Below are 27,280 nucleotides of genomic sequence, written 5' to 3'. Positions count from 1 at the left end.
CAATTTAATAATAAAAATAAATAACAATTATAATGAAAAGGAGGGAGAAGGGAAGGGAGAAAAGGAAACCAATTACGTGCAATACAGTTGCTCACCATTCACTGACCGATGCCCAGCCAGTCCCTGGCCAGCTCCCCCCAGTTCATATACTGAGCGTGCCATCCCGTGGTACGGGATATCCCTTTGGCTAGCTCTGGGCAGCTGCCCTGGCTGTGTCCCCTCCCAACGTCCCGTGCCCCTCCAGCCCTCTCGCTGGCAGGGTCTGAGGAACTGCAAACTCCTTGATTTCATATAAACGTTATCTAGCAATAGCTAAAACCATCAGTGTGCTGTCAACACTGTTCTCACACCAAACCTAAACCACAGCACTGCGCCAGCTACTAAGAAGAAAATTAACTCTATCCCAGCTGAAACCAGCCAGCAGCAACCGGAGCCCAAATTATTCTGCAGTTGGCTCCCTCTGCTCTGGTGCTGTAAGGCAGCAGAAGCAGCTGCTGTGGCCCGGCCTGTGAGAAGGTGCTCTGGAAGTGGCAGGGCTGCGCTGCCTTCTCCAGGGGAGGTTTAGCACCCGAGGCCTGGGGCTGGGTGCGCTCTGGCAGTTCCTAAGCACACAGGAAGTGTTAAGAATGTGCCTTAATATTTCCGTTGGGGTCTGCAGCTGTCATGGTGCCCCCTTTAAGCTGATCTAATGAAGGCCCTGGAGCAGTGATTATGCCCCTGTTGAAAAATCATCTCTTGTCCGCATCCCCACATCCTTCCCCCACCCCCTGCAATACAAAACTAAACTGAGTTGCCCAGCATGTGGGGAGGAAGAAGAGTTAAAAGGTTGCCAGTCTTCCTCTGAATGAAAGGATGAAGTTTCACACTGGTAAAACTAGACATGGAACACCTTCTTGCCCACTTTTTAAGCATTCTTTCCTTTTGCATCCTTCGGCCCTGTTGGTGTTTCTCATCCAGTCACGTGCTGTGACATGGGAAGTACTTGTTTAAAAAAAAAAAAAAAAAGATTCAGCCAAAGGTGCTCTGCAATGCAAGAATCTTAAGAAACACAGATGTTTGCTTGAGAGACTTCCCTGAAAATGCTGACAAACACTTATAGGTACAAAAATTGTCCACCACATTATGAATTACACAAGAGTGTTCAGATTGTAATGTTGGTTTTTGTTTTTGTTTTTCTCCTTTTAGTCAAAATCCCTTTCTAGTGGCTGCATTTGGAGCTTGCTCTCTTACGAGGCAGTCTAACCACCAAGCCTTTCAAAAATTCGGACGTTCAATGACTGCCTCTGACATGGTTTCAGAAGTTGGAACAGCTTTTAACAAACTTTTTGAAACCTGAAGCCAAAGCAGCAGAGGAGAAGAGGAGAAAGAACAATGACTGCAAGAGTAATTACATTTACTGTAGAATTTACATAAGTAATGCACCCTTTCAAGTGCTGTAGCAGCATTGGTATGCTAGGTAGATTTTTTTTTTTATTTTTAAGAATAGAAAAATATGATTAATGTAGATATTTTTTAAGAGTTTGGAATACAAAAATGTTTTGGCTGAAATAAGCTGTAGTTGCAGATCTGTTATAATAAAACTAAACTGAAAGTAATTCCTCTGTTCTTTTTGATAGTTATTGAGCAATAACTGAAGTGTGAACAGCAAAAAAAAAAATAATGCACTTGATACTTAGATAAAATTCTTCCACCAGCTCAACTGAATTTCTTCAAGCTTGTCATGTTTTCATTTAGATCCTCTGACTAGAATTAGCTATTGCACTTCATTTTTTTGCCATACTAGTATATTAAGAAGCAAAAAGTCAGCCTCTTTGGAAAGGGAATGCATGAGAGTTGCTGTAGATTTCGAATGTAGTTAGTTGCCTTTTCCCATTCCCAGTCCAGAGGCAGCGTTCGTTTTGACAGGACATCCCTTCCTGCAACATCTTGGTTTTCTTTTTTTCAAAAGGTTCCCCCATTGCAGAATAAGGATATACTGTATGTATATTAGCATTAAACAGTAATTATGCTTACCTGAAAAAAAAAAAAAATTCCTTTAGCTGGCCTTGACTCATATTGAACTGGATATGATGAACTTTGTGAAATTACCATTTGGAGAGGTATGAGGCAGGGTAAGAAACTTAGCGATACCCAACTGAACTGGTCAGACTCTTAGTTATCATGGAAGAGTGAAGTGCTTTTAAAAAAAAAAATAAAAAAATTTAAAACTCAAATTGCCTGCTGAGTCAGAACCCTAAGGAGGAAGATCAGTGTGCAGATACATTTAACCAGCAGAAATACGAACTGAAGGAACAGAAGGCAGCCAGCAGCACGTGCCTGTACCCTCTTAGTGTTGTGCAGGCAGCCACGTGCTGCAAGTCAAAGGCAGGAACAGAAAAAAAGTGGTTGGTGTTTGAGCTCCAAGTGCAGCACCTGGCTCCAGGGGCTTTTTGCTCAACCCTTAGCAAGACAGGCAGGGCCAGAGCTGGCTGGCTCGTTGGCAGGGCAGATGAACATTGGGTATAAAGGGGAAGTTGCGTGGGATTTTGCACAAGTATCATTTCTTAAAGTTTTGGAAATTCAGTCAAAGCTTGTAGGGATTGAACCAATATGGAAAGAGGGGCAAGTTCATGGGACATTTAAGTGGGTACTGCCCTTAAATCTACAATCTAGCTCCAACTGTATATACTCATTAAAGCGCAGGAACAAGCATAAAACGTGTCTAGTTATTGCAATAGATGTTATATATTCATTGCAGCCACTTTTCCAGTGATCTAGCTTTAGATTGCAATATGGTGTCACGCATACTAGTCAGATTGCGTTCTCGTACCTTGCAATAGCTGCTCACAGAACACACCTGCAGTCAGAAAGGCTGCTCCAAGTATTTCCCTTCAGCCCTTATAGTTGATATTTCTGGATGCACTGTGACTACTACCTCACCCCGATGCATTTTTTTTTCTTTTCAAACCAGTTACCTATTTTTAAAATAGGGTTTAAAACGTTTGCTCATTTTGGTCTATGAGGGTTCACAGACTTTTAGATTAGAGCAACATCTGTTCATAAGAGATGGGATTCTGGTGTCTAAGCAGTTTTGTAAACTGTCTACATCTTTGGGGAAACCAAGCAACCACTGTTTTTCCCATTAAAACTATTTGAGAAGCCCAACTCCTTTTAAATAAAATCAGAAAGTTAAAACTGATTTTAAAACAGCTACTGGATTTCCTTTAAAATGAGCTTTTTTTTTTTTTGTATTTAAAACATCAGTGATACTACCATTAAATGGCATTTGTAGGTGAAGTCAATTAACAGAAATCAGTACAGATTTCAACCTGCCATGTTGGTTTTAAAGCTACACAGAAGTTGTAACTGTTATTCATTAATGTATACAAATTGTTACAATTTTTAAACATTCTGGAAATGTAGCAGTTTCTTTTGGTAGGAAATAAAAAGAATAGCAAATTAACTGCGTGTACTTTGTTTGGTGTGTTCCAATCACGTTCCCCACAGAAGCCGAGCTAAGTTTGCCATTCGTTCTAGTTGACTGGAGCAATACAGGCACTAGCAAATTTAAAATACCAACAGTGTCAAATAAGCTTTAGCCAACGTGCCAATGACAACACCCCATCTTCTCCAGCAGTACCAATAACCAGAAAGGGAGCAGAAAAAACAGCTACACATTTTATTCTCAACAATATAAAATAAAGCCTTTATCCTTTTGAACAGATTACTTGTGTGAATTGTATTTTCAAATGAAAATCCTTGTGGATGAACCCTGTCACGAGTGAGTGGTTTAGGATGCTTAAAGAAACACCAAAGGTATTAGCAAAATAGTTTTAATGTGATTTTGTGGGAGTGTAACTTCACAAAGATTGGTGGCAAGGTTCACATGTAGGTAAGTAACACAAAGAAGAATCAAATTAAAATTAAGCTGGAATGTACACAGAGACTAAAGACTTAAAAGGGTAAAAGAGACCCTCCTATTGTGTCACGAGGTTCAGAGTGGACCCCCTTGCCTTCTAAACTCTTAATAGAACTTTGGTGCAGGTAGAGCCGATCTTAGTCTCGGGCTTAGGACAACAGTTTATAGCTAAGGGCAAACACAAGATTTTAGCAGCACTTAATCATGGACTAATTTATCAAAGTGGATCAATAGTATTTACTACAGTCACAACAGTAAGTTAATTACAGAGCCAAGATGGGAACATTCATTCTGTACTTGTTACGAGGTGCCCACACCCATTCACACACATGCCTAGAAGCACAAAGGAGATAGATGTATAGAGATACATATACAAGTGTACAAAAGCTATGTATCAAAAGTTCCCCTCGAGTTCAGGGAGATACGTCAAACGCCTTTGCATTTCTCAGCAGGCAAAGGCTCGTGCCTTAAGGCATGGAGGTATCAGCCAGGCTCCATCATCAGCTTGGGCCCTCCTGTCTTTGCACCCTTGGGCGCTGGCGAGCTCCAGAGGGATCCTGCTCGGAGGGAGACGCTGTTCACAGGCCACATCCAGGCCAAACGGCCTCCCCTGGGACCGACCGCTGTTTGTAGGGGTGGAGATGACAGTAATTTTCCATCCTGGCCCCAATCTGCTGCAATTTTTCGAAACACCAGTGACAGCAGTACCGCACCACTGGGATTCAGATAAGGAACGCCCCAAGGGGACATTAGGATTCAGATGAGGAATGTGTCTGTATGGTCAGTGGCGTTTCCCACCTCAGCCAGGCAAGAATCACGAAGCGATGCTTAACCACCCAACTCATGACACGGAGGCTGAGGCATAATGGGGATCTTCCCGAGATCAGAGTGGCCCAGGGGAGGGGGGGCAAGACATACCAAACACCCCTCTTATTTTTGTTTTTTATCGTAAATTGTTTTAAAGAAAGTACACCAGCAGGTAAGTACAAGCCCCATATAAACTCAGCCACTAGAACCCCAGCTGCCTCATGTGTAAGGCGGGCCTCTCTGCATCTGCCCACAGCCACACCACCCAGGGATGATTTTTTTTTTTTTTTTTTTTTTTTTTAACACAAACATTGCAAAAGAAAAAAGGTAACTGAACAAATAATAACTAAACATACTACCTTTATCTTCCCAATTCTGATGGAGAGATACTGAGCATGCTGCAATCCCAGTGCTGGGGAAATCTCAGTGCACAAACTGACAAGACACCCAGCCTCACAGATAACTAACTGCACACCGTGACACCAGGCTTAAAGATGTCACAGGACCACACCAACAACACCGCAACAAGGAAATGCTTCAAGGCTAGAAGTGTCAGCTCCTTCTACGTCTGACAGGAACACAATTGTTTAAACCACTGGGCATAAAACTAAGTGTTTTCACCCTCAAAGACAGGCTTAAATTCTTGCCTCTGTCTTCACTGTGTTACACATCGCAGGGCCAGCTCAGCAAAACGGGGGGCAAGGGGAGATCACACAGCAGTCGGGGCTGGGGCGCTGCCTGCATGAGAATATACTGGGGCCTGTGTCAGACAACACAGCTGCTTGCACACTGCCATGTATTCTGGATGCTTCCACCACCTGCGCTGCATACACACCTGCTGCGAGTCCTGTATTTACTTACCTAGTAGTAGCATCAACAGTTTTGCTCAGATTATATACTACATCTTTGTTAGCCATTCTGTTCCAAAGATTTTATTTGGAAAGTACTAGTATTTACAACTGTGGCCAAAGCAGCTGAAATAAAAAACAAGTCCAAGGATGAAGGATCAGCTTTTTTTCTCAGTCTGCTGCTCTGCTTGGCCTCCTTCCACAATTTCCCAGGTTGAGACAGCAGCTCTGTCCTGCAAGAAGCAAGCGGGTCAGTCCCAGCAGGCTGGATCACAAAGGGATCGTACACATGCAGCTATTTGGAGGTGCAGGTTTTTAACCAAGCTTAATACAGCAAAGCTATGCGTCCAGTTTGGTAAAAGAGGTGGCAATGCCATCTCACAGGAATGCCATTGTTACCAATAATGCTCAAAGTTGTACACCAAACCCAGGTAATTCTCCCCAGTTAAGACACAAAAAATCCACACTAGAGATGTGATCTCTTCAGTGTGGGATGCTGCAGCAGTGTGTAGTCTCTCTCATACAAGTAACTTCTGATAAACTCCGACAATCACATTTTCTTGTTTAAATGACTCATGTACATGGAAAACTGCTGCTCTTATGGCCAATACATGAGAATACACTACCTAACATTTGATCTTCTGAATTTTAGGATAGTAGCCTGTTGCTGTAAATACCTGTAATGCAATACTGTCATATTTTTGAAAGAGGATATTACAGTCAAACTGAACATTTCTGACTATTAAGGCCTGGCTGTCTGACTGCAATAGTTGAAAATAGAAGTTAATCTGCATATTGAAACATGACAGTGTTACATGAGTTCTGTCTCATGAGAGAGGCTGCAATGCAATGTGGAATTTTCTTTACAGGAAAATGAAAACTGTTTCTGATGTGTAATTACCCAATTACTACATTTCACTTAGTAGCACAGATTAGCCTGCATTTCAAGCACGCTCTAACAACATGAAAAGACTGGTGGCTATTTTAATCAATTTGTTACAAGTTCTGTAACTTCAGACAAACAGAACATTGTCTACATTGACCAGCATGGAAAAGAAACCAGTGTACAGAAACAGCAAGTTTATAAGCTGAAGGAGAAATTACCCTTTCTACAAAGCTGATTGTTATGGGACTTAAGTTACTAGCATACTCTTAAATTGCTATTCGCATCCTGGAGCAGCCAGCCCCTCCCTGAAGGGGTTCCTAGTCTGCACTGGGTGGAGGTGAGGCTTGTCTGCTTCATCTGTTGTACTGCTTTTCCTCCTGCACATGGACTCGAGAAGTTGCTGGCTGACTTCAGCCCCGTGCAACAGAAGGAGAGCTTATCAACAGATGCATTACTGCGTGTGTATCATGTGCCTTATAAAAGTTTCATGGAAATCAGAGGCTGGGTAGAAAAAGAGAGAAATTCAAATTACTTCCTCAAGCACTTAGTAGGTGAGCAGGACGCAGCTGCTAGGTGCTGTGTTACCACGGCATTTTTGGCAATAGCCAAGCCAAGGTGGCCAACCGACCCAGCCAAGCAGACTCATGCTGAGCACAAGCGTGGCAAGAGCTCTGCTTTGGGCAGGACCACGGCTTGTCCATCATGTGCTCCAGCGAGCCTGCGTGAGGAACCGCAAAGCTGCATCACCTGGTTTTCAGGACTCTTCTGGGATTTGCAAAGGCAACCTTCACAGCACACCTTCAGATACTTTCACCGTATCAGCAAAAAAAGCAGAGTTCAGCTTTGGACACAAGCTGTGTGCACTCATATGTGCATGCATGCTTCATCTTCAGGAGCAAACTACTCTGGGACAAGCAGGAGACAGATTATGCTAAGCTTCAGGTTATTAAAAAAATTAAATAAATGGAATGGGCTGAATCCTTGCTAAGGCAAATTTCTACAAGGTTATTAAATGTCCGTAAATTCCTTTAAAAACAAAGGAAAACAAATCTGCAAGAAGGTGGAGGTGGGGCTGTGGCGGTTTTGCCAAATAGATCAAAAGGGAGAGACTTGTCCAAGACACTGTCTCAGTGCAGTTATTAGGATTTGCCAACTTTGACAGGTAAGTGGAGCAAGGATTTAGCTTGTTTATAAACAAGTTAAGGAATCAGATGTTCCAACTTCCCACAGCCTTCCTTTGCTTCCACAGCTGTAGCTCACCACCACTGTGCTTTGGCCCTCTCCCCAGTTTGTACCAGCACACTCGCTTTCATCTGAGATCATGGGACAGCTGACCATGCCTTGTATTTGTTCTTAATAGGTGTGCTGACAAATGACATGTCTCATGTTCAGCAATGAAAGAGGATGTATGCTGTCACTCCCTAATGTCACTGTGGTTTATATCCTCCCACCGGTAAAACAATGTAAGGAGACCGTGCAAGGCTCAGTTCCCACGCCAGGGGAAAATTGAGCAGCATGAACTGGAGGGAGGAAGAAAGATGCTGGAGGGAAAAGGGAGGATTACTTTTCACATAGGGAACAACACTGACCCAACAGGGGCTGGAGCAGAGGTGGGAAGGGTACTGAAGCAAGAGGAACTGGAAGAAGCAGCACCTGTTAAAGTAGTAATATAGCACCTTGAGACCAGGAGGGGACAGTAAGCCAATGAAGGGATTTCTCCTGAGCCACCACTGGAGTAATGGAAAAGAACACTGGCATCAGGTATAGGCTAAAAGTAGAAAGTAGGCTGGAGAGAGGAGTGGTACAGGAATCAGAGTACTTGTGGCTCAGGAACAGTTGGGAACGGAGCTGCTGAAGACAGAGGAGGCTTTCTGGTGAGGACTTTTTTGGTGGGGGAATGTGGAGAGGGGTAGAGGGAAGGCATTATTTAAGTCATCTCAGTTTACTTTCCAGTTCTTCTGCAGTCTTTTTAAAGATTGCACGCATTACTCATAACCTTTCCTTCCGGACTGAATCTGAGCAGCTTGGGGATTTCTGAGTATTACAGGATTTTCAGTGCGCATATAGCACACCCTTAACTGCAGAAGCAGGTACAGCTTGCACGGAGACACGAGGCTGAGGGAAAGCAGAAGAGAAGGCTAGCGGTACAACCAGGCAAGGGCTCAGCTCCCACCTCCTGCTGCTGCAGTCATACAGGGGCCGGGTGCAACACCGAAAGCTGCTGCAGGGGCACAAAGGGCAAAAACAAATGTTGTCTTAAAAACTATCGGTCTCACAAAGAGGGTTATTACTGTCTTCTACCTTTATGTGGATTCCAAAGGCAGCAAGGTCTCCACGCAGACTGTCACAAGCCTCCAGGAGCGGTTTTCTCTCCTGCATTAACTGCTGCCTCTTTTCCTTCTGTTCCTGTTCCGGCCCTTTGGCTGCCGTGGCCCCCTCCAACGGCACGGTGCCTGCTGCTTCTGGCAGAGCGAGCGCGTAATGACGGACCTTTGCGCGGAACTTTACAAGCTCATCCATGACATTAGAGAGCACAGCAGAGTTGTCTCCTCCCAAAGCCACCTGGAAATCAAACAGGTTTCTTTACAAACATCTGCGAATGATTTTTAAATCAAGCCCAACTCAGTATCACGCACTGAGGCCTCATCACCTCTCTTCACTGTGCATCTGCCATATATTGGTACAATTAAAATGCCACAATCTCACTAATGCCAGACAAAAAGTTACAGTAGAGTCATACTTGGAAGTAATTCAGCATATTCCTGTGCAGGAAAGCCTCTACCTTGGAGCAGAGAGCTCTCACGTGACCATAACATGCTGCATAATCCAACTGTGGAACGCATCGCCACAGGAAACCTCCAAGATGCCAGAAGCGTGCATAAATTAAAAAGGGATTAGACAAATTAATGGAAGAAAGGCCTGGCAACAGCCATGCGACACAGCAAGGGAAGCCCAGCCCCCAGCTCAGACGGCCCCTCGGCTGCAAAGGTCAGCAGAGCCAGAGAGCAAACCAGCCCCTTACTCGGCCTTTGAGCTCCAGACCTTCAGGAAACACAAAACCAGGAGCACGTACTCTGGCTTTAAGTCTCTAGATTACCCTTTCTCCTTGCACCTACAGAAAACCTCCCCTATCGCTAAGACACAAGAGGGGGAGCAGACAACGGAGCACTGAAACGTAAAGCACACCAAGGCCAGGGGGTGAAGCTGCCGGCAGTGATGCCTGGCTGGGAGCAGAAGAGCAACTGAGTAATTAGAGCCAGAAGGGATTGTATTTAGACACTGACCAGCAGGATGGAAGTGACAGGGAGTAGTTTCAGAGGCCGTTGACTGCAGCAAACAAGGAGGAGGAGAAGGAGGTGAGGGGGAAGCTATCAAAGATAGAGTGAGGTACAAGATGCTCTCCATAATCATAAAAGGTAGCCAAGTCCCCAGAATTCCAAAGCATGTAAACGTATTAAAGAGGAAGTTATGAGATTGAAGAAAGCAACAAATCTAAGCAGCCGAAATGCTCCATTGTAACCTGGGGCAGGTAAAAGAGCAGGATAAATGCTCACATACAGAATGGGGAGCAATGACAAACGATGAGGGGAGCAGGAAACACTTCTACAAACACCACTGCCAACGTTCAAACCAGGCACCCGCTCAGGACACAAGGCAAGGTCCTCCAGAAGGAGGGGCAGCTTTAGGAGATGAACCAGCAGATTTCCATGTAAAACACTGTGTAGCCTCTCAGGGCTGATCTCCAGTTTCTTCTCCTGAAGTACCAACCAATCCAAAGAGCTCGTAAGAATTTTTATATGGAAATCTGGCCCTTGCCTACCCCACAGATGATCACCTGTTTGCCCCCAGCTGCACCCACAATACAGCATACCTCAGCAGAGCAGAAGCCCTCACCTTTTGCTCCCCAGCTCTGCAACGGGCGTGATGGTTTCCACCCACTGTCTTTTCAGCCAGATTCACCTTACCTGCCTGTGGCTGTCCAGGCTCCTTCCCTTGCCACCACAGAGACAGACACAGGCAGTCTTAATTTTACAACTGCCAGACCGTCCCTTGGTGGTGCCTCTCTCCACCTACTTCTGCACCGCTGCAAAGCACAGGCAGCCACGTTAGACTGTAGGGTGGGATTCATCTCGGCTAATTAGCCTTAACAGCAAGACAGACCCACAGGCTATATGCAAATACTCAAATGAAGAGGGCCCCAACGCCACTCCTTGCAGCCTCTGTATTAACTTCGCACAGTGGCAGCTAGGCCAGCTAGCCCCCTCCCAGCAGCCTGCATGCTGGGACCTGTGGTGGTCAGGGACTGCTCCCAGCAAGCTGCATGCCCGGGATCACCTGGCTAAGGGGCAAGAAAGGTTGGATGCTGAGCTGTTGCAGCTGGTCTCAAGGTCAGAGAACAACCCTTGCACCATTTAATTTACTAGCTTACGGCAGCCCACGGACCCTTCTGATGAAGGCTTTGATTGATTCATTTACTGGAAGCTGAAAGAGCAGAGGGACAGAGAAGAGTCTGATGTGCTGCTCCTTCCTTCCTGCCTACCTTGCACCATCTTCTGCTGACCCTGCCATCCCAGAGAAAGCAGCACAGCATACAAAGAAGAAAAGCATTCACACACTTGTTTCAGCAAAAAATGTAGGTGCAGCGGGCACCTGCACACAGACAGCCCAGAATCTAAAGGAATGACTTTGCCATCCAACTTACAGATGTGTTTAGTACACCGCTAAAAATTAACAGGACAAACTGCACATTATGAGGAGTAACACACAACCAATTCACATCCAAACGCTGTTTTGAAAGAAACTGTGGAAAAATACACAAAGAGGCAAAGTAAATAAATGCATTTATTGCTATACTGCCTGACTTTCAAAGGATGAATAATGTTATTTACATTTTCTTATCCTCTTCTCCTCCTCCTCTCCAAAAGGAATTTTTGAAGAACAGTTTTTCTAAAGGAAGTTTTCAACTTCTTGGCATTCGGCTCCAGATTTTGTGCAGGAGAGAAGCACAGAACAGCCTGCTAGTCTCTTAACACCTTGTGTCATTTTAAATGCTCCCCTTCCATACATCGGGATATCACTTCCATATTTATCACTCTCTTCCCTGTGCAGTACTTTGAGATTTTCTCTCCTTTTCTTCCCCCCTCACCATTTCTACCTTTCCAAGTACCAGAGGATATGTAAAGTATTTCCAATGATGGCGCAACTCCCCACCACTGCCTGCCCCTCCCCGCACCCTGCCACAGCTCAAGGCAGAGCAGCCCCTTTCCCCGCACCATGGCTTTCTGCAGAAAGAAGAAGATCTGTGCAGGGAGATCACAACTGCAAATATTTGTACAGCTATCAAGGTCAGCCTGGGTGCAACCATCAGAAAGAAGAGGAAGAGCCAGGGGAAAGCCAGACACATAACAAGACCAACTTAAAGACCTCCAATGCTATCTTCTCGTTGTTTCATTCCTCAGACTTTCATTTCCACAGCATAATTGCTTCAGAAGTCACATGGGTGCACCTCCAAGAACAAGAAAGCCCACACTTTGTTCCACCTGCTTACATGTTCTCTTAAGACATCACAGCAGAAACTGCAAGCGGTGCAGAAAGGTTTACTAAAACCATAAATAACTGTTACATCTGATGCTTTCGGAAAGTCTTCTATAAACCAAAACACTGGTGCTGCTACCATATACTAGTACACATAGAAGACATGTTTCGTACCTGTCTTTCTCCAAAGGACATCCCAAGGGCATTAAAAAAGCCTTCTATATAGGAAATAATGCTTCCATACACAACAGAGCTTCTAGGAGATCCAGCATCCTGTTTGAAAAACACTCAAAAGAGATTGTCCAGTCAATACACATTACAGAACTCAGCATCTCTCTGTAGCTTAGTCCACAAGGGAAAACTATGACTAATTATATAGATCTACCCCCACCAGTAAACACCTGCCCAGAGGGAACTTTTACAGAGATCTAAAACCACCTCACAACACAAAGGCAAAAGACTTAAGTAAATGGGGGAGGGGAAGAAATTATTACCAGCATACACAGTGAGAAGAGATGCGTGAAGCTGCCATGCATTACATGCGCGCAGTAAATTAGACCTAAAAATAACACTTCTGGGCGTGAAAGAGCCGTGTGTATGAAAACAAAATAAAAGAACAAAATCCCAGCTTCAAGGGCAACTATAAAATAAGTGATTTAAAAAAACCTCAAATTCTTTTTTGAGTGCCTTATTGATTTAAGCAACGTGAAGGCTGCTTTGAGATAGCTTATGGTGTTTTTGTCATGTTCCAGTAGCACCAGCAACAGAACAGCATTTTTAAGAACACATTTCTTTCTTTCTTTCCTCCGTATTTATTTCACACACAAAAAACAAAAATCAAGGTGAAATAATAGACCAAGAAGCAATTTAAGGAACTAACCCTTGCCTAAAAAAAAAAAAAAAAAAAAAAGAATGACAACATACACAACTGGATTAGCAGCTGGTACTGGATGCTATCCAGCATCTCCATTAGGGCCTGAAATAAGCCGTAAGTTAAAATTTGCAAAAGATCTGAACCGGAAGGAGCCGAAGTGGACCACCAGGTGAAAGAAACAGGAACATGTCAACTAAGTTAAGAATGACAAGACAGTTGAAAAGAGGAATAAGTAGTTATATTTATGTGCATTTACTCACAGTTAAGGAGAAAAACTACACGCAGTCAGTACGAAGTAACGCTCAGACAGCTGGGCTGCACCCAGAAAAGCTCCACCACCGCAACCAGAAATCTGAGTCAGCCACCCCACAAATACCCCAGCGAATTCTCAACAAAGCCACTGACAGAAGGAACTCGGGGGAAACAAGCAACGACTGGCAAAATGAGGCTACTTGTATTTAGAAGCAGTAACGCTGTTACAGATCCCTGCTGCAAACTGGTTCGGGTCAGGGATTCAGCGAGAGTCATTTTGTAAAGGTAAGGCTAAGGACAGAATTTAAAACCAGCACCAAAACAGGACCAGAAGGAGGCAGAATTTCTAAACCAACAGGTTAATTCTTTCTTAAAGTCAGTTATCGCTATTTATTTTACAGCACAAACATGGTGGTCATGATGACATCGGCAATCAAGAAGCACAGCAACAAGCCAGAGCCGCTCGCCTCAAGCAAGAAAAGAAGCCATTAGTAAAAGGAGACCCCAAAGTGCTTCAGCCTGTGCTTCCTGCTCGGGTCTGGTCCTTACCAGACGCCTCCTTTGTGTCAGCATCAAGAGATCTTAACAGGGTCTCAATCTGCCAAAAGGCATCTGAAGACAGACTCACGCAGGCATGCTGAGGCTGCAGTTATAATTTGCCAGCAGCAGAAGCCATTTAGTCCCCAAAGCTGAACTCACCACCGTGACTGCCCCGTGCACCTGGGGCTGCCTGCCAAAGCCCCCGCAGCGACCAACCGCCCCCCACTTCCCAATTTAGGTTGATTTCTGTGCATACGTATTAAGCAAAGAAGCAGGGTAAGAACATAAAATCAGCACTAAAATCAGCAGCATGCCACAACAGCTTCAGGACTTTCAAAAATCTTTAGGTATAAATAATATAGAGCAGCAGGAAAGAAACATCCTTTGGACACAACGAAGCACAAAACAATAGCCACACACAATTCCTGTGATGTGATCAGGACAAATGGGCACTATTAAGGTCAACAATTTATGGAGCTTTGTTTCTGCTGGTTTCTTATGTGAACAATAAACTAATCTGTCTGCATTAAACAGTAGGACAGTGGACAGCTGTCATTTTCTGATCTCTGTATCCTAATGGGTTACCTTAGTAACAGCCTTAAGCTGTCTGTTGCCATGGTGAATGAGGTCCATAATTGCTGCAACAGCCCTGGAGGTGTCAAAGTCATCCGCAAACGCAGCCTTCACGGTTACTTTTGTGTTGGCTAGCCTTCAAGAAGAAAACGTAACATTTAAGATAAGACAAACAAGATGCCAGCAGTACGCTGAATTCATCAGCTATTCAGCCAGAGGGAGTCATCGAAAGGACACTGTCATTTCCTTCCTAGCTATCCTGTGATGGGCGATGCTACACTGATCAGGGAGAACACATCTTCCAGCTGCCAAGGGAGAAACTCGACACTTGTCAAAATCCAAAGTGCTACAACCATTCAATAAATACATGGTTAATCACAGGAGCCAACAACAGCTGAGCATGGTTTGCCTTAATAATTTAAAAACAGATGAAAATAAGGTTGCTGTTAAGCACATTTGAGATTTTTCTAAGTCCTCCTCTTTTTTTTTTTCCCCAGCAGCCTGTTTTTCACACTAAGGGCATGCTTCTCGTCCAAAGCCACATCACAAGCATCACTCCAGTGTCTGGCAAGAGAGCTGACTCGGGGTCGGCCAGGGGTCCCGATGGCAGGATCTGGCTCGGAAGAGGGCACCGCTTCCTCATTTCCCAGCTAAGCCCAATCATAGCTCTGGAACTCCACTCAGCTTGGCCCAGATGGAAAGGTCTGGTAGAAACACCTCCGTAACAGTGCCAAAAGCCAGTAGGCAACCAGCACTCACCGCTGCAGAACCAGTGCCACTGACTGCAGCTGCTTTGAGCAGCAGAATGAGGACAGCAGCAGGAGTAAATGGTGAGCTGCAAACAGCTGCTGGCAGTGCACTCTTGTACACAGCCAGGCGAACTGGACCTTGATTGCACTGGCCCAAGGATGCCATTTCATGATAAAGCTCCAGAAGCAGGGTTACCTGGGGAGCCTCAAGTACCTCTGCGGCTCTCCTGAACCCCATTTTGCCCGTTTCACCTGTTTCTGAGTGGTTTTGCCTGGAATGCCTGCCTCCCCTCAGACACCATGTGGCTGCTGCCATAATTCATTCCTCCCAACACTTTCCTGAAAGCTTCCCCCTCTCCACCGAGCATCTACCACTTTCCTAATTAAGAGCTCTGTTTCATTTTGCTTGTTCTTACATCCACTGATAAGCAAGTTGTGCCCTCCCACATGTCCCCCACTGACAATCCATTTTAACTTCCACACACACCTCACATTTCAGCCTTATCTCTCGCCAGCAGGTCTCCTGCAGCCTCCTGCTGAAGGACTTGCTTTTGCTAAATACCACAACTAGTTAGTTAACTCCACTTCCCTGTAACACCTTCCAGCACCCCTTGCAAGCCTTGGCACAGCTGCAAGCCAACAGCGAGGTGCAGCACCACGTCTACAGCACAGGGCCGCTCCCCTCCGCTCGTAGGTCCCAGAGCTGCCGGTATGCATGTTTCTTTATGGTGCTCAACACCCCTCTGACCCTGACCCCAGGACACTGCGCTCATCCCCTCAGATTTGCACCCAACACACCACACGTCTCTCTCCTGGAAGATGATCTGGTTTTCCTAAGGGACTCCAAAGAAGATTCTCCTCATCACTGTCAGGGTCACAACAACTGTAGTTTCTTCTTTCCCTGTGACTTCTCTGCCCTTGGCCAGTTTCTCAGTAACCCCTTCTCTCCTCTGCTGCACACCACAGCGCCAGCCAGGTTTGTTACAAGCTCACGTGCCTAAGGGGTATTACTGTCCAGTTGTGCTCTTTCTTCTTCAGTCACTAATGGACAGTTCTACTTATAAACCAGGTAGCATCACAACTGCAGTCATAGCTTTGCCTTCTACATCACTCAGGAGGGGCAAAAATGCCTGTCTTAGGACAGGCACACTAGGTAAATAACACCGATTTTAAAAATACAATGAACTAAGTATAGCAGACTACAAGGAAAAGCAGCTGGCTAGAAAAAAAAAAAAAAAAAAGATTAAAAAAGCTGCCTTTGGTGAGGGCTGGCAGGGAACACTGCTTCTCAGTCCTCCTCGTCCTGCTTCTTAAACAGAGCTCAGAACACCACATTGTTCACCCCTCTGAGCCTGTCAGCAAGCTACTGCTCACATAATCACAATCTTTAAGATACAGGAGGTGCACTTACCTTTCCCACAGTATGTCTTCTCTAACAGGGTCACATACCAGCTGTCCTTTTATATAAGCATTTGCATCTCTAATAAACGATGAGATTGCCTGATGAAGGTGCTTTGCATCTTCCATGCTCTCGTCACTAAATTCTACTGCTAAGAAAAAAAATTACCAGGGCATTATGATAGAGAGGATGTTGTCTGTCATATGTAGGAACAATATTCTGAGACGCAGTCATTCCAGGAAGTTTGTTGTTATTTGTCATAGCAAATTTTTCTTACAATTAATCGCACATTTAATTAAAAACTCCATTATTCATGTGCACTAGGTGAATTACATCAATATATAGACAATCACTACATGTGACAAAGTATAACCTACCGGAAAGGTGTCAAACTGATTAAAAAGAGCATCTGGAAGCTGACCAAAGCAATAGTTACTGGACTTCAATTTTTTTTTTCTTCATTATTGAATCTCTCTGTGAAGTTATTACTCCAAAGCATTTGCACTGGATGTATGTCTAAGCATTCCCCCAGATTTAAGTTGGCAAGACATACCTTTGATCTCACCCCTAATTTTGCTTCTATTCCAATTTACGTAGACACGATCTGCATTTGGAGATCTCCAAAAAGACCTAACCCCTCACTACTGACTCTACGCTGAATACAGGCACTTATAGCTAAAGGGCTGCTCCACCAACATCTAAAATAACTAGACAGACCTGAGATTTTGCAGTCTAGATTCTTCACTAGATATACAATTCCCTCACAATATCAAGCTGATCACATTAATTTTCAATAGCAACTATTAGAGAAAATACAAACTGCTTAAATTCATAAGGGCATGTCTGGGATGGGATTCATCACACCCAACTTACACACTTACATCTAAGTCCCTGGAAAGAAAGCTAAAATCTTAAGGTAAATGATTCATTGCATACTAAACAGAGCTCTGCTTTATGATGAGATCTGCTATACCTTAACCCTACAGTGCTTCTCTTCTACTGACCAAGCAGACATGAGTCCCCGCCACTAACATGGCATCCAGGTACAGAGACACGTTCACTGCATTCAGCAGGACTAGCTTCAGCAGGCAATTGTGCTTCAGGGACTATCGGCCTCCACTTCTGCTAGCTTAGGGTTGAGCAGGCTCCTCTCACCTTGCCTACACCCTCAGAAGTGCAGGTGCTGGACTGGCCTCCTGTCACTTTTACTGCAAGCTGCCATCAGCAAGAGGCATTTTTTTTGTTGTTTGTGCAGCAACATGCAATTTTCTGTAAAAGAGCACTCAGACCCCACACAAGACAGCTCACCTGACTTTGGTGGAAGTTGTGTCCACCCAGGACAGGCCCAAGTTTAAATGCGATCCTTCCCACACTATCACACCAGAGCTGATTACCTATATCAAAGTGCCATTTGCAGCCCGTGCAGTATTGCTTCGACACTTTACACCTGACCTCTGCACTAAGGTACATCCAAACTACAGTTTACAGCGTATTCCTAATCTCATCGGCACTGAGCATCACCTGTAGCTCCCACAGCAATCTCACACCTCTGCTACTGCACATATTACAATAGACTGCTTTGTGCAATGACCCAACGCTGCCCAGACACAGGCTCCTTAGAGCAGTTTGAGCAGGAGGACAGAGCTAAGAGGGCAGAAGCAGCCAGATGTGAGACCTGGTCCCGGTTCCATTAGCCTAAATCCCAGAGAAGCCTAATTGGTTAAACAGACTTTCTGTAGGATTTACCCCAGTATAACTAAGGCATAAGCCTGGACCCATATTTGTCAGATTTTCCACTTGTGTGTAATTAAAAATCTGCATTACTGCCTCATTAACACTGGTTTTACAACAAGCTTTACCCAGCTTTTAAAAAGACGAAGGTACAGACTTTTAGAAAACTGAGATATTGAAAGAGATCATTTATATCCACTAAGATTACTCAACTGATTACCCTGGTTACAGGAACTCTGTAAGGAATACGTGATGAAAGTTTATCCCGATGCAGCCTGCTCTGATTAAAGCCATTCTTCTTCCTCGATTCACGGCATTTTTCTAAACCACCGCCTGCAGGCACTGCAAACCCCGCTGCGTGGGCACAGGCAAGCCCGGCTCTATAAACCTTTATCACACTCCCTGCTCCTTCCCTCCTCCACCACCGAGGGCATCATCGCTACATCATCAAAATTACAAAATGCATGTTTATTAGCACAACAAGAAACTGAAGACCACAGGGACCAAAATGTTACAGTTCACTGAGGTTCGCAAAAAATCACTGGAGCAGTTCTGGTGACCAGGAGAGCATTTTTGGGGACAGAACCCTGCTGCCTGCAGCAGGCTCTCAACCCCTTCACCTAATTGCATAAAACAAAGCCTGACAAGATGCAAGAGGAAAGGCAGTGCCCCACCACGGGGTCCAAGAGGGCTTCAGAGATGGCACCTCTCCTTTTCAGATGCAGCCAGAAGCAGCCTGGCAGGCACGTTGGTAGCGGGGCACCACGCCACTGCCTGTGGAACCTAGGGAAGATCTTTTTCCAGCAGCCCCAGGTGGGTTGAAGGGTGGTGAATCAGGCCAAGGGGACAGCCAGAGGCATCGGCCAAAAGAGGCAGCCTGGATCACCACCACTGCCCCCAGAGCTCAGCTTAACCCCGAGCGGCTCCACTCCACCAGCCTAAGCAGGCAGAGGGGGCGATGGAGCAGAGGAACCCCCTGCTGAGACACGCTCCAGAAGAAGGGTGATGTCCTGCATCAAAGCCTCTTCCCTCTGACTTTTCTCCTCCTCCTCACAAGGCATGCAGCTTTATCCTCCCTGCAAAAAATGACTGCCATGGGAGGGGGGCCCCCCACTCCCACGAAACACATACACCTGCCTGCACGCACCCCTCCAGCCCTTGCCCTTCCCTAGCTGTGGCAGTTTGGAGGGTCCCACTTTTTTTTTTTACGGTAGCCCAGACCATACAAAAGGCCAATTCCAAGTCCAAGATCCATGTAAACCACAGCGCCATTCCCAACTGCCAGGCACTGCCCTCATCTGCATGCCTACGAAGATCTTTTACGGGCTGGATCCAATGAGCGCGGTAACATCACTCGAGCCCCCAGACCTGGATTTCAGCAATTACAAAAGGCTCTCCTTCCCCAGCAGGGATGGCAGGAGCCATCGCCAACAGGTTAGACTACAAAAACATTTCTGGGAACAAACAGAAGGTGCTTGGGTTCTCACTTCAAATAAAAATACTTAGGAAGTAGACAGCAAGACAAAAAGGAGTGTGGTAAACTTATTTTTAGACCAAAGTGAATTGATGGCAGGGACAAACTGACAGGCTGCATAGTAAATACCTGGCTCAGCAGAGACTGACTCTGGCTCTTTATCAGGCAGTGAAGAGCTGCACCCTACATCACAAGGCAGAGGTGGTAAGTGCAGCGGACCTCTGAGCAATCCTTATGTGCCACTTGAGTTACTGGCACTGTACTCTGACATAACACCACCATATCCTTTCAAAGCCACCTATATTTGCATAGGTAGCCCTCTGCTTTTAATCACAGGAAGGCGTTTAACCTAGAAGTAAGGCAAAAAAAAAGGGGTCACATCTGTCTCACAGAGGTTCAAATGCAGCCAGTTGTCATGCAGCAGCAGAGAAGACCAGCCTGCAACCCTCTGCTGCAGGGCTCCAGTGCTACTGCTTGCTCTAAGGCAGGCTTAGAAACTGCCAGGCTTTTGGCTTTTGTTTACAGGACAAACATATACGACAGCGTTGTAGGTATTAGCTTTTTTTCCTCTTCTGTGTTATATACACATTTGTTCAAGACTCCCAAGTGCCCCAGCTGCAGCCGGGGAGCCATTATGTGTGCACAATGTATTTCATCTCTTGACAGAGACCTAGAGGAAACAGCCAGGCATGCCACTGTCCTGCAGCATCGCCCCAAAGCAGCCAGGCATGCCACCATCCCGCTGCCTCAGCCTGCGGTGACAGTGCTCCCCGATGACTGCCCCCATTCCTGCTCCAAACAGCAGCTTGTTCTGCAGCGAGCCTCCCACCTGGACGTGCTCCTCCCTTACTACCAACGTGGAGGTCAGCAGTTAACAACCAGCAGTCTCTTTACTATCCCATGCTTTGAAATATTCCAGAGATACATGGCATGCCCGATGTCCTCAGCTGCCTTAGGAGAAGCAAGCTCCACCAGGAAAATCAGACGAGTGGCTCCTGTGAGCAGCTACAGGTGTTAACACGCAAAAAGACTTTTCAGCACAAAGGCCGCACGTCTATGAAGGTTTGCAGCTCGCTGCACACCGATGGACCACAGCAAAGCCACAGAGCCTTAACTACGCCAGCTCTCCCAGTCATGCTACTAGAGGTGCTTTACCCAAGGCGGCTAGAGACCTGCTGAAATAACGCAGCAGGTGCTGTCCCACACTCCACCATTCCCTTACCGCGTCAGGACAGGCAACGAGCCAGATGACCCAGCAGTGGTTAGGGAACTACCATCTGCTTTTGGCAGGCCCCAATAAACTGGTAAAAACACTATCCGTACAAAAATCTCTTCCAGTTCAAAGTAGCATCTGCCTGCTGGAAACACCATGGTGTAGACTGGGAAGCTGACAGAATCTCCCACACCTCTTCCCACCAGCAGTGCTTGTCAGGGTAAGACGATCGTTAGGTTATCAAGTGCTGGTGTAAGTGAGTTGCACTGCACTACAGAAATGCTTGAACACTCAGTAACTCCACGGGACAAAAAATGGTAACACAGCAGGGAGATAAAAAAAGTTATTAGCAAGCCCTTGTCATACCCTGTGGGAATATAAGGCAAAGCTCTGCCTAGATATATCTCAAAAAACCAGCTGATCGTGACTGAAATACAAGGGACTGCAACAGATGCAAATCAGAGATGGAGGTAATTCATTAACTGAAAGTGCAATTAACTGAGAGTTGCAATTAACTGCGGCTCAGGAAGGTATTTAGACAAATGGTTATGTGCTGTGCTCAGTAAAGATGCTTTTCAAAATGAGAGCCAAAGAGCAGCCCCACAGAGCACTGCCAACCTTTCCTCCTGCCGGAGGGGAACTGCAAAGCACCACAGGGAGAGCTCGCTCCACCACCGCACCTCTGCATCACCAGCCTGGGAAGCACGGGTGGAAAGCCACGCACCTCTCATCAAATAAGGGTGTTTTCCTTACCTGAGCTGTATCTGCTGCGCAAACAAAACATCCTGAATTGATCCGATGAAAATTTCTTCAGGAAATCCTAAACTCCACCCACAAAAAAACAGCTTCAGCATTTTATCAAACAATTTCTTCAAGAGTTGTTCCACCCCCTTACACTAGTTTCACAACATATTTCAGACAAACTAATGTGACAACCCATCTTTGTAGTTTAAGATAGGCATAAAGCTCTAAACTGTAACACTGGTTTAAAGCCTAAACTAAATATAATTAATTCCATGTAAGACAGATGTGCATACATCTATGCAAGAATAAATATACACACAATATCAAACACAAGACAGCGAAAAGTACTTTGCAGTTATAATCAAACACACACTGTATAACGATCTTTGCAAAAAAACCAAACTGAAATTGCCAGACTAAGACTGGGATACAATCTTGCAGGGAAGGACAGCTTCTAAGTTTTGTAAACTTTACGAAAAAAAAAAAAAAAAGATTTCTTGAAAAAGAAGGTAAGTGTACTTTTTCTGCACAACTAAAATATGAAGGAAAACAGGGAGTAAACAAAAATAACTTTATTTCAGTATTGCTAGAATTTATCTGTGTTGTATGAAACCTCATTAATTTCACCCTCATGTTTATATAGCTTTACAAATAATTTACTATAGTAACCAGTAAATTATTGCCATTACTACAAGCATAATTAATTTATACTAATAATATAAAGAACTTGCTTGGCAGGTACACTCATAAAACATTCAATCACTTCCAACTCTGCCCTCAACAAGGCTGGACACTGGCAGACTAACCAAACACTGCATTCCTGCCTGTTTGGGTTTTTTTATTATTTTTATTTGCAGATTGGTGATGATAAATTTGTACCACTGAAGTGACCGAAACAGAAAAATCATAAGGAGAAGTCAGTACAATTGAGAAAATTTGGAAAGTGTCCTTTGCTTAAAGATGCGCATTTTGAAATTTAGCTTCTTCCACCAGACTAAAGCAGCCTGAACACTGCAGGTAGCAAAGCATCAGCAATGTGCGGTCTTTCAAGTGAAAGTAGAAACTGAGGCAATAACAGCAAGCTAAATCAAGAAATAGACAGTGATACTGTTTGTTTTGGTGGGTGGGGTTTTTTGGATTTTGAGGGTTTGGGGCAGGGGTGTGTGTGTGTTGTTTTGTTTTTTAAATAAACTCTGTTACACTGAGTGTACCCAAAGTGCCCAGAAGCTTTACACTAATAAATAGAACAATATGAGTAAAGTACAGAAATAAATTCAAATCTGGAAAAGGACCATCTGAATTAGAAAAACCAATTTTGCATTTCATTAAAAACGGAGTCCAGAGAAAGTATGACAGCTCTTTGAAAGCAGGTTGCTCAGCTGTGCGTTACCCCAACGTGCTTGATTTTGGGGGTCAGAATTAATAGCTGTTTGAAAAAAAATAATCAGAGAAGAGGACAAGAGGGAGGGAAAACAGGGCAGCTGGATGTGGAGGGTGCGGGGCAGCTGTGCCCAGGTGACAGCCTGGAATGCAGGCAGCCAGCAGCAGGACCAAGGGCAGGTCCCGGACAGGTCTCCCCTCTTTTGCAACAGGCATAAAGACTTCCACACAGGGCTTAACTTTCCAAGATGCAGGAAGGCTGCACAGGAAGAAAATTTATTTCACTGGACTGAAAAATTGCTTACAGGGAAGGATTAATACTTGTTAGCTGTATCTAAGGGCCGAAATTAAAAGTGGAGACCGCAAGGGAAGAGAGACGGACTTGAAGTTTTTTTGTTTTCTCAACACAAATAAGTCCCACCGCAGACATGAAGGGGAGCATTTTTATACGTTACTTTTAACTGCCTGCATTGCACTCATGGCCATTTCTCCACCCTGTCCACAACATCTGCTGAGACTCCGGAAATTTCCATGAAAATTGTGAGTGACGGGTAATTTTCCTGGGGGAGACAAGGCTTAGCTGTACCCAGACAACATCAGGAGAATTAAGAATAAAGCAGCTCATATTGAACTCCTTTTTAAAGGGATTTTAATCAAGTCTTCTGTGAGGGCAAAGGGGAACATATGTGCTGAAACAGCCTCTCAAGCTTTGTCTAAAGGATGGAAATTACCCACTTCCAGCAATAGGCATCAGCCATCTCGGGAGCCACCCTTGCGCCAAGCACAGCTGCATTGCACAGACCCGGCAGAGAAACCCTGCTCTAGGCTACACCAAAAACTTTGGGACGTGGTAAAACAGGACATATTCACATGGCTTGTGGCTACCAAAAGAAAAAGCCCTCTGGGCATCAGCAAGGTCACTGTATAAAAATAAAGGAGAATACGAGCAAGCACTGGCATAGTGCAGTTGCAGGACATCCAACAGCTTCCCAACAAAATGCTGACACTTTGTCCCATCTCACCCAAAGCAGAACAAGGGAAAATATCAGTTCTTTTCTAAGTCCCAAAAGCATATACACTACTAAGAGCAGGCGGACAAGAACCCATCACTATCGAACAGAGTAATTTAGGTTGGAAAAGGCACTTGAGATCAAGTCCAGCCATAAACCTATAATGCAGAAGTCTGGGCACAAACGTTGCTCCTACAAACACTCTCAGGTCAGCAAGATCCACGACATAAGCAAACACTGAGTCTGAATGGGTTTCCTACATCCAGATCCACAATAACAGGTACACCAGCACTACAGAAACATTCCACTTCAGGTCTTTCACCGCAGCATAAGCACATGCTCCAAAGTTTTTGAGAAAAGAGAGCTGTGATTAATGTTTACATATTACAAATATACATTGCTTCAATTCATAGGAAGAGATTACCTTAATTGATACGTAGTTTTTTAATGATTTGGACATTTTTTCTTGACTTCCTTTAACATGCAAATGCCCTAGAACAAAAGAAAAAAAAAAACAAAACCAACACACAATCAGGATAAATGAGCACACTTCTGAATGCAAAGCAAATTAGGGACTGCACTGAGACACTGGAAACGCTGGAGGCAGCATATGCTGTGATGGGCACACACCAACCATTTCAATGCAACATGTAGCATTTTTCAGCAGCTTTGCCTGCAGTCCTGCACACCTCTCAATTCTCAACTTTCACTGGGTGAATTAAGACACAGTAAAATAAAATGTTTTTTTAAAAATATCCAACAAAACACCACCACCACGAGCAGAAACATTGATAAGGAAAAAACAAGAAGTCTCCCTGCTCAGAGTTGACGATAGACTGGTAAAAACAAGCAAGCAAATACTTTGTCTTCACAGAAAAGTGCCTTATCTGTTACTCTTGACTTTTCAGCAATATTTTAAGACCTTTAAAAGATCTTCCGGTGATCTTACATCACAACATTCTTGAAACTCAAACAATTTTCTGTACTTACTACTTGCTGCTGGTGGCTGTTACGCTTTTTTTAACTCCAGGTTTATTATGCTGGTTCAAAACACCTTTACGTGTAAAATTAATTTTCTGCACCTTCCCTATTTTCTCCCCCCTTCTTTTTCTCAGTCTTCAAAAGCCTGGAGGGAGGGATTCAGCTATGACGCCCAATTTGAATTAGCTTATCTTAAAATGCAGTCTCTGAGCATTACTAGAGCTTTCAATACCCACGCTGACTGTTGTTCTGCCGGGCTGTGGTATAGGAAAAAGGCAGTGACCATCTCCATTGCATTTAGGAGAGTATGCAGAGCTCAGCTTCGTGACTGAAATTTCTGTCAAAGCAAGACAGAAGATGGGCAACCTCAGGCTGCACGCTCCCGAGCTTCACCTGTGCCAGCCACAGCACCACTGATGGAAAACAATTATTCACAGCACTGGAAAGATGCTGAAGACTTAGCCAATGAAAGACTACTCAGCTTCATTTCAGAGATGTTAAAAGCCTTGATTGGCTTCTCCTAATAGAAGGAGCAATCCTGTAAGTTACCAAGCACCCACAACTAACGCAATTTTCAGGCACTTCATGACGTGCAGGATCCAGCACTTCATTGTACTCAGAGGCAGACTGTTAAGCATGAACTCCTCTTACTCTGTACTACCACATCAGCGCTCAGCATTCTCTCAGGTTTGGCAGTCCAGCATTACCAGTGCCTCAGAGTGCTCTGCAACGACAGCATATGATCAGGCTTCTGCTTTTACAGGTGGTGGCAGAGGTGGCATTTCTTGTTCAGCAGCCCAAGCAGCTGTCTGCATTTTGTGCTACTCTCCGTACAGTGCTGCTTTTGCAGCCTTGCCTGGAACCTCCTCTCTTCCACAAGCAGATAAAAACCCCATTACACTCATCTGGATAGAAAAGCAACATGCTCAGACCCAGCAAATGGACATGAAAAGCATCTGGTTTCACTTCTTAACTATTTCTAACAATGAGGCAAAGCAGTGGGAATTCTCTATAAGAAGGCTACCTCCACTCCTACCTCATCCACCTGGAAATTTACGCTTGCACAATACACACTATGGAGAGTAGGATAGAATCAAGAGATCCGTGCATACATAAACCGCTACAGCAGAAGTCCATGATCAAACAAAAAATCTCATTTTCATCGTATTTGTCCTGAGTGCTAGCAGGTGAGGCCATTTTCACCACTGCATCATTAAACTTGGGGCCCTCAATAAGAACACTCAGGCTGTCAGAAGCACTGGACAACTGCAGCTCTTGCAACAAGTAAAACCCGCAAACTTCTCCTGGAAGGAGGGGAAGAGCAAGGGTATAATTACTTTTTTTTTTTTTTCTTTTGCAAAGGTGCCTAAATATTGACTGACTTAACTTTAGGCAGCCAAGCTTAAAATAGTTTGTTTGTGTTTTCCTAATAAGGTACAGGTAACATTGGAATTTGAAATAATATTCTTCTTCAAGAGTTTCAGCACTTAGAATGATTTCATTAAAGGACCACAAAATACAAGGATTTTCACAACTTTGGCTTGGCGCTCTTCCCAGAGTATAAGTAGTCTAAAAATAAAGTCCTTATAAGAAGATTTATCCCCAGTGCAGGGATTTTCTTCCTCTAATGGGGATTGCTCCTCCAATTCTGAGCCTGCTAAAATTCTGAAGTCTGTTTCCAGAATAAATTGTTTCTGAACCCGATTCATTTGCCCTAAATAATTCATACTATCGCCCTCCAGCAAAGTTTTCTGACTTAATCAATGTAATCTGTCAGCTCCTAGAGAACCTCAGTGTATAAATTGCCCTTGGAATTAAGTTCGAGGGTGTTTTTTCCCCCCCCAAGACAAATTTACTCCTCTTTAGTTAGTTTCAAAGAATATTTCTCCTACAGTATCAATTCCACGCTTGGAAAGTCAGATTCACTAGCATTCAGCAGAAAGCTCCACCTGGCAGAAACCAGTGCATCTCTTTGGAAGTGCAAACAGTTTTCCAGCACTTCAGGAGCAAAGCATACCCTGGAGCATGCACCGCCCTCTGGACAATTGCTATTGATTTACAACAGGCTCTACACTGGGAATTGGAACTAGAGTTCAATATTCATTCCATACAGTACAAATATATGTAAAAAAGGAAGCTCAAGTAATTCACAGAGTGTACCACAGGCTTAACTCTGCAGGTCTTAGAGAAGCACTCAAAGAGCTCAGCAAGACACCTTGCACAAAGTACTGTTCAGCAAAAGAGACTGCAGATTGGAACCTGACTTTCCACTGACTTCAGCTGACCATCCAGAACCACCATGAGTGCAGCAAGAAGAACAAACTTCACCAAAGCACTGTCATGTAAAGGCAGCAAGGAGCAGTTCTACCTGATGCCAGGCAGTATT

At 44.6% G+C, this 27,280-nt stretch overlaps 2 protein-coding genes across 10 annotated transcripts in view; one reads left to right on the top strand and one right to left on the bottom strand.

The window, feature by feature from the left end:
* Nucleotides 1-1,595, top strand: part of NAXD (NAD(P)HX dehydratase) — a 50,420-nt gene extending 48,825 nt beyond the window's left edge. For all 7 annotated transcript variants that reach the window (XM_055802797.1, XM_055802794.1, XM_055802795.1 and 4 more), the window contains one exon: nucleotides 1,186-1,595. In XM_055802797.1, the coding sequence (XP_055658772.1) occupies nucleotides 1,186-1,336 (151 nt within the window). In that variant the 3' untranslated portion in view covers nucleotides 1,337-1,595. The remainder of the gene's footprint in view (nucleotides 1-1,185) is intronic.
* A 4,026-nt stretch (nucleotides 1,596-5,621) lies between these two features.
* The window catches only part of CARS2 (cysteinyl-tRNA synthetase 2, mitochondrial), a 37,658-nt gene continuing 15,999 nt past the window's right edge, over nucleotides 5,622-27,280 (bottom strand). Inside the window, exons 9-15 of one of the 3 annotated variants that reach the window (XM_055802799.1) lie at nucleotides 24,338-24,405; nucleotides 21,533-21,599; nucleotides 16,374-16,509; nucleotides 14,226-14,349; nucleotides 12,149-12,247; nucleotides 8,741-9,001; nucleotides 5,622-5,786 (exon numbers count right to left, since the gene is read on the bottom strand). In XM_055802799.1, the coding sequence (XP_055658774.1) occupies nucleotides 5,712-5,786; nucleotides 8,741-9,001; nucleotides 12,149-12,247; nucleotides 14,226-14,349; nucleotides 16,374-16,509; nucleotides 21,533-21,599; nucleotides 24,338-24,405 (830 nt within the window). In that variant the 3' untranslated portion in view covers nucleotides 5,622-5,711. Of the gene's footprint in view, nucleotides 5,787-8,740; nucleotides 9,002-12,148; nucleotides 12,248-14,225; nucleotides 14,350-16,373; nucleotides 16,513-21,532; nucleotides 21,600-24,337; nucleotides 24,406-27,280 lie in introns of all 3 variants that reach the window. The other 2 variants (XM_055802798.1, XM_055802800.1) reach the window with 2 other exon arrangements.

Source organism: Falco peregrinus, chromosome 4 (assembly GCF_023634155.1).
Source record: "Falco peregrinus isolate bFalPer1 chromosome 4, bFalPer1.pri, whole genome shotgun sequence".
Taxonomy (NCBI): Eukaryota; Metazoa; Chordata; class Aves; order Falconiformes; family Falconidae; genus Falco; species Falco peregrinus.
Note: the sequence above shows the minus strand (reverse complement) of the source record. Positions and strands in the feature narration are given on the sequence as shown.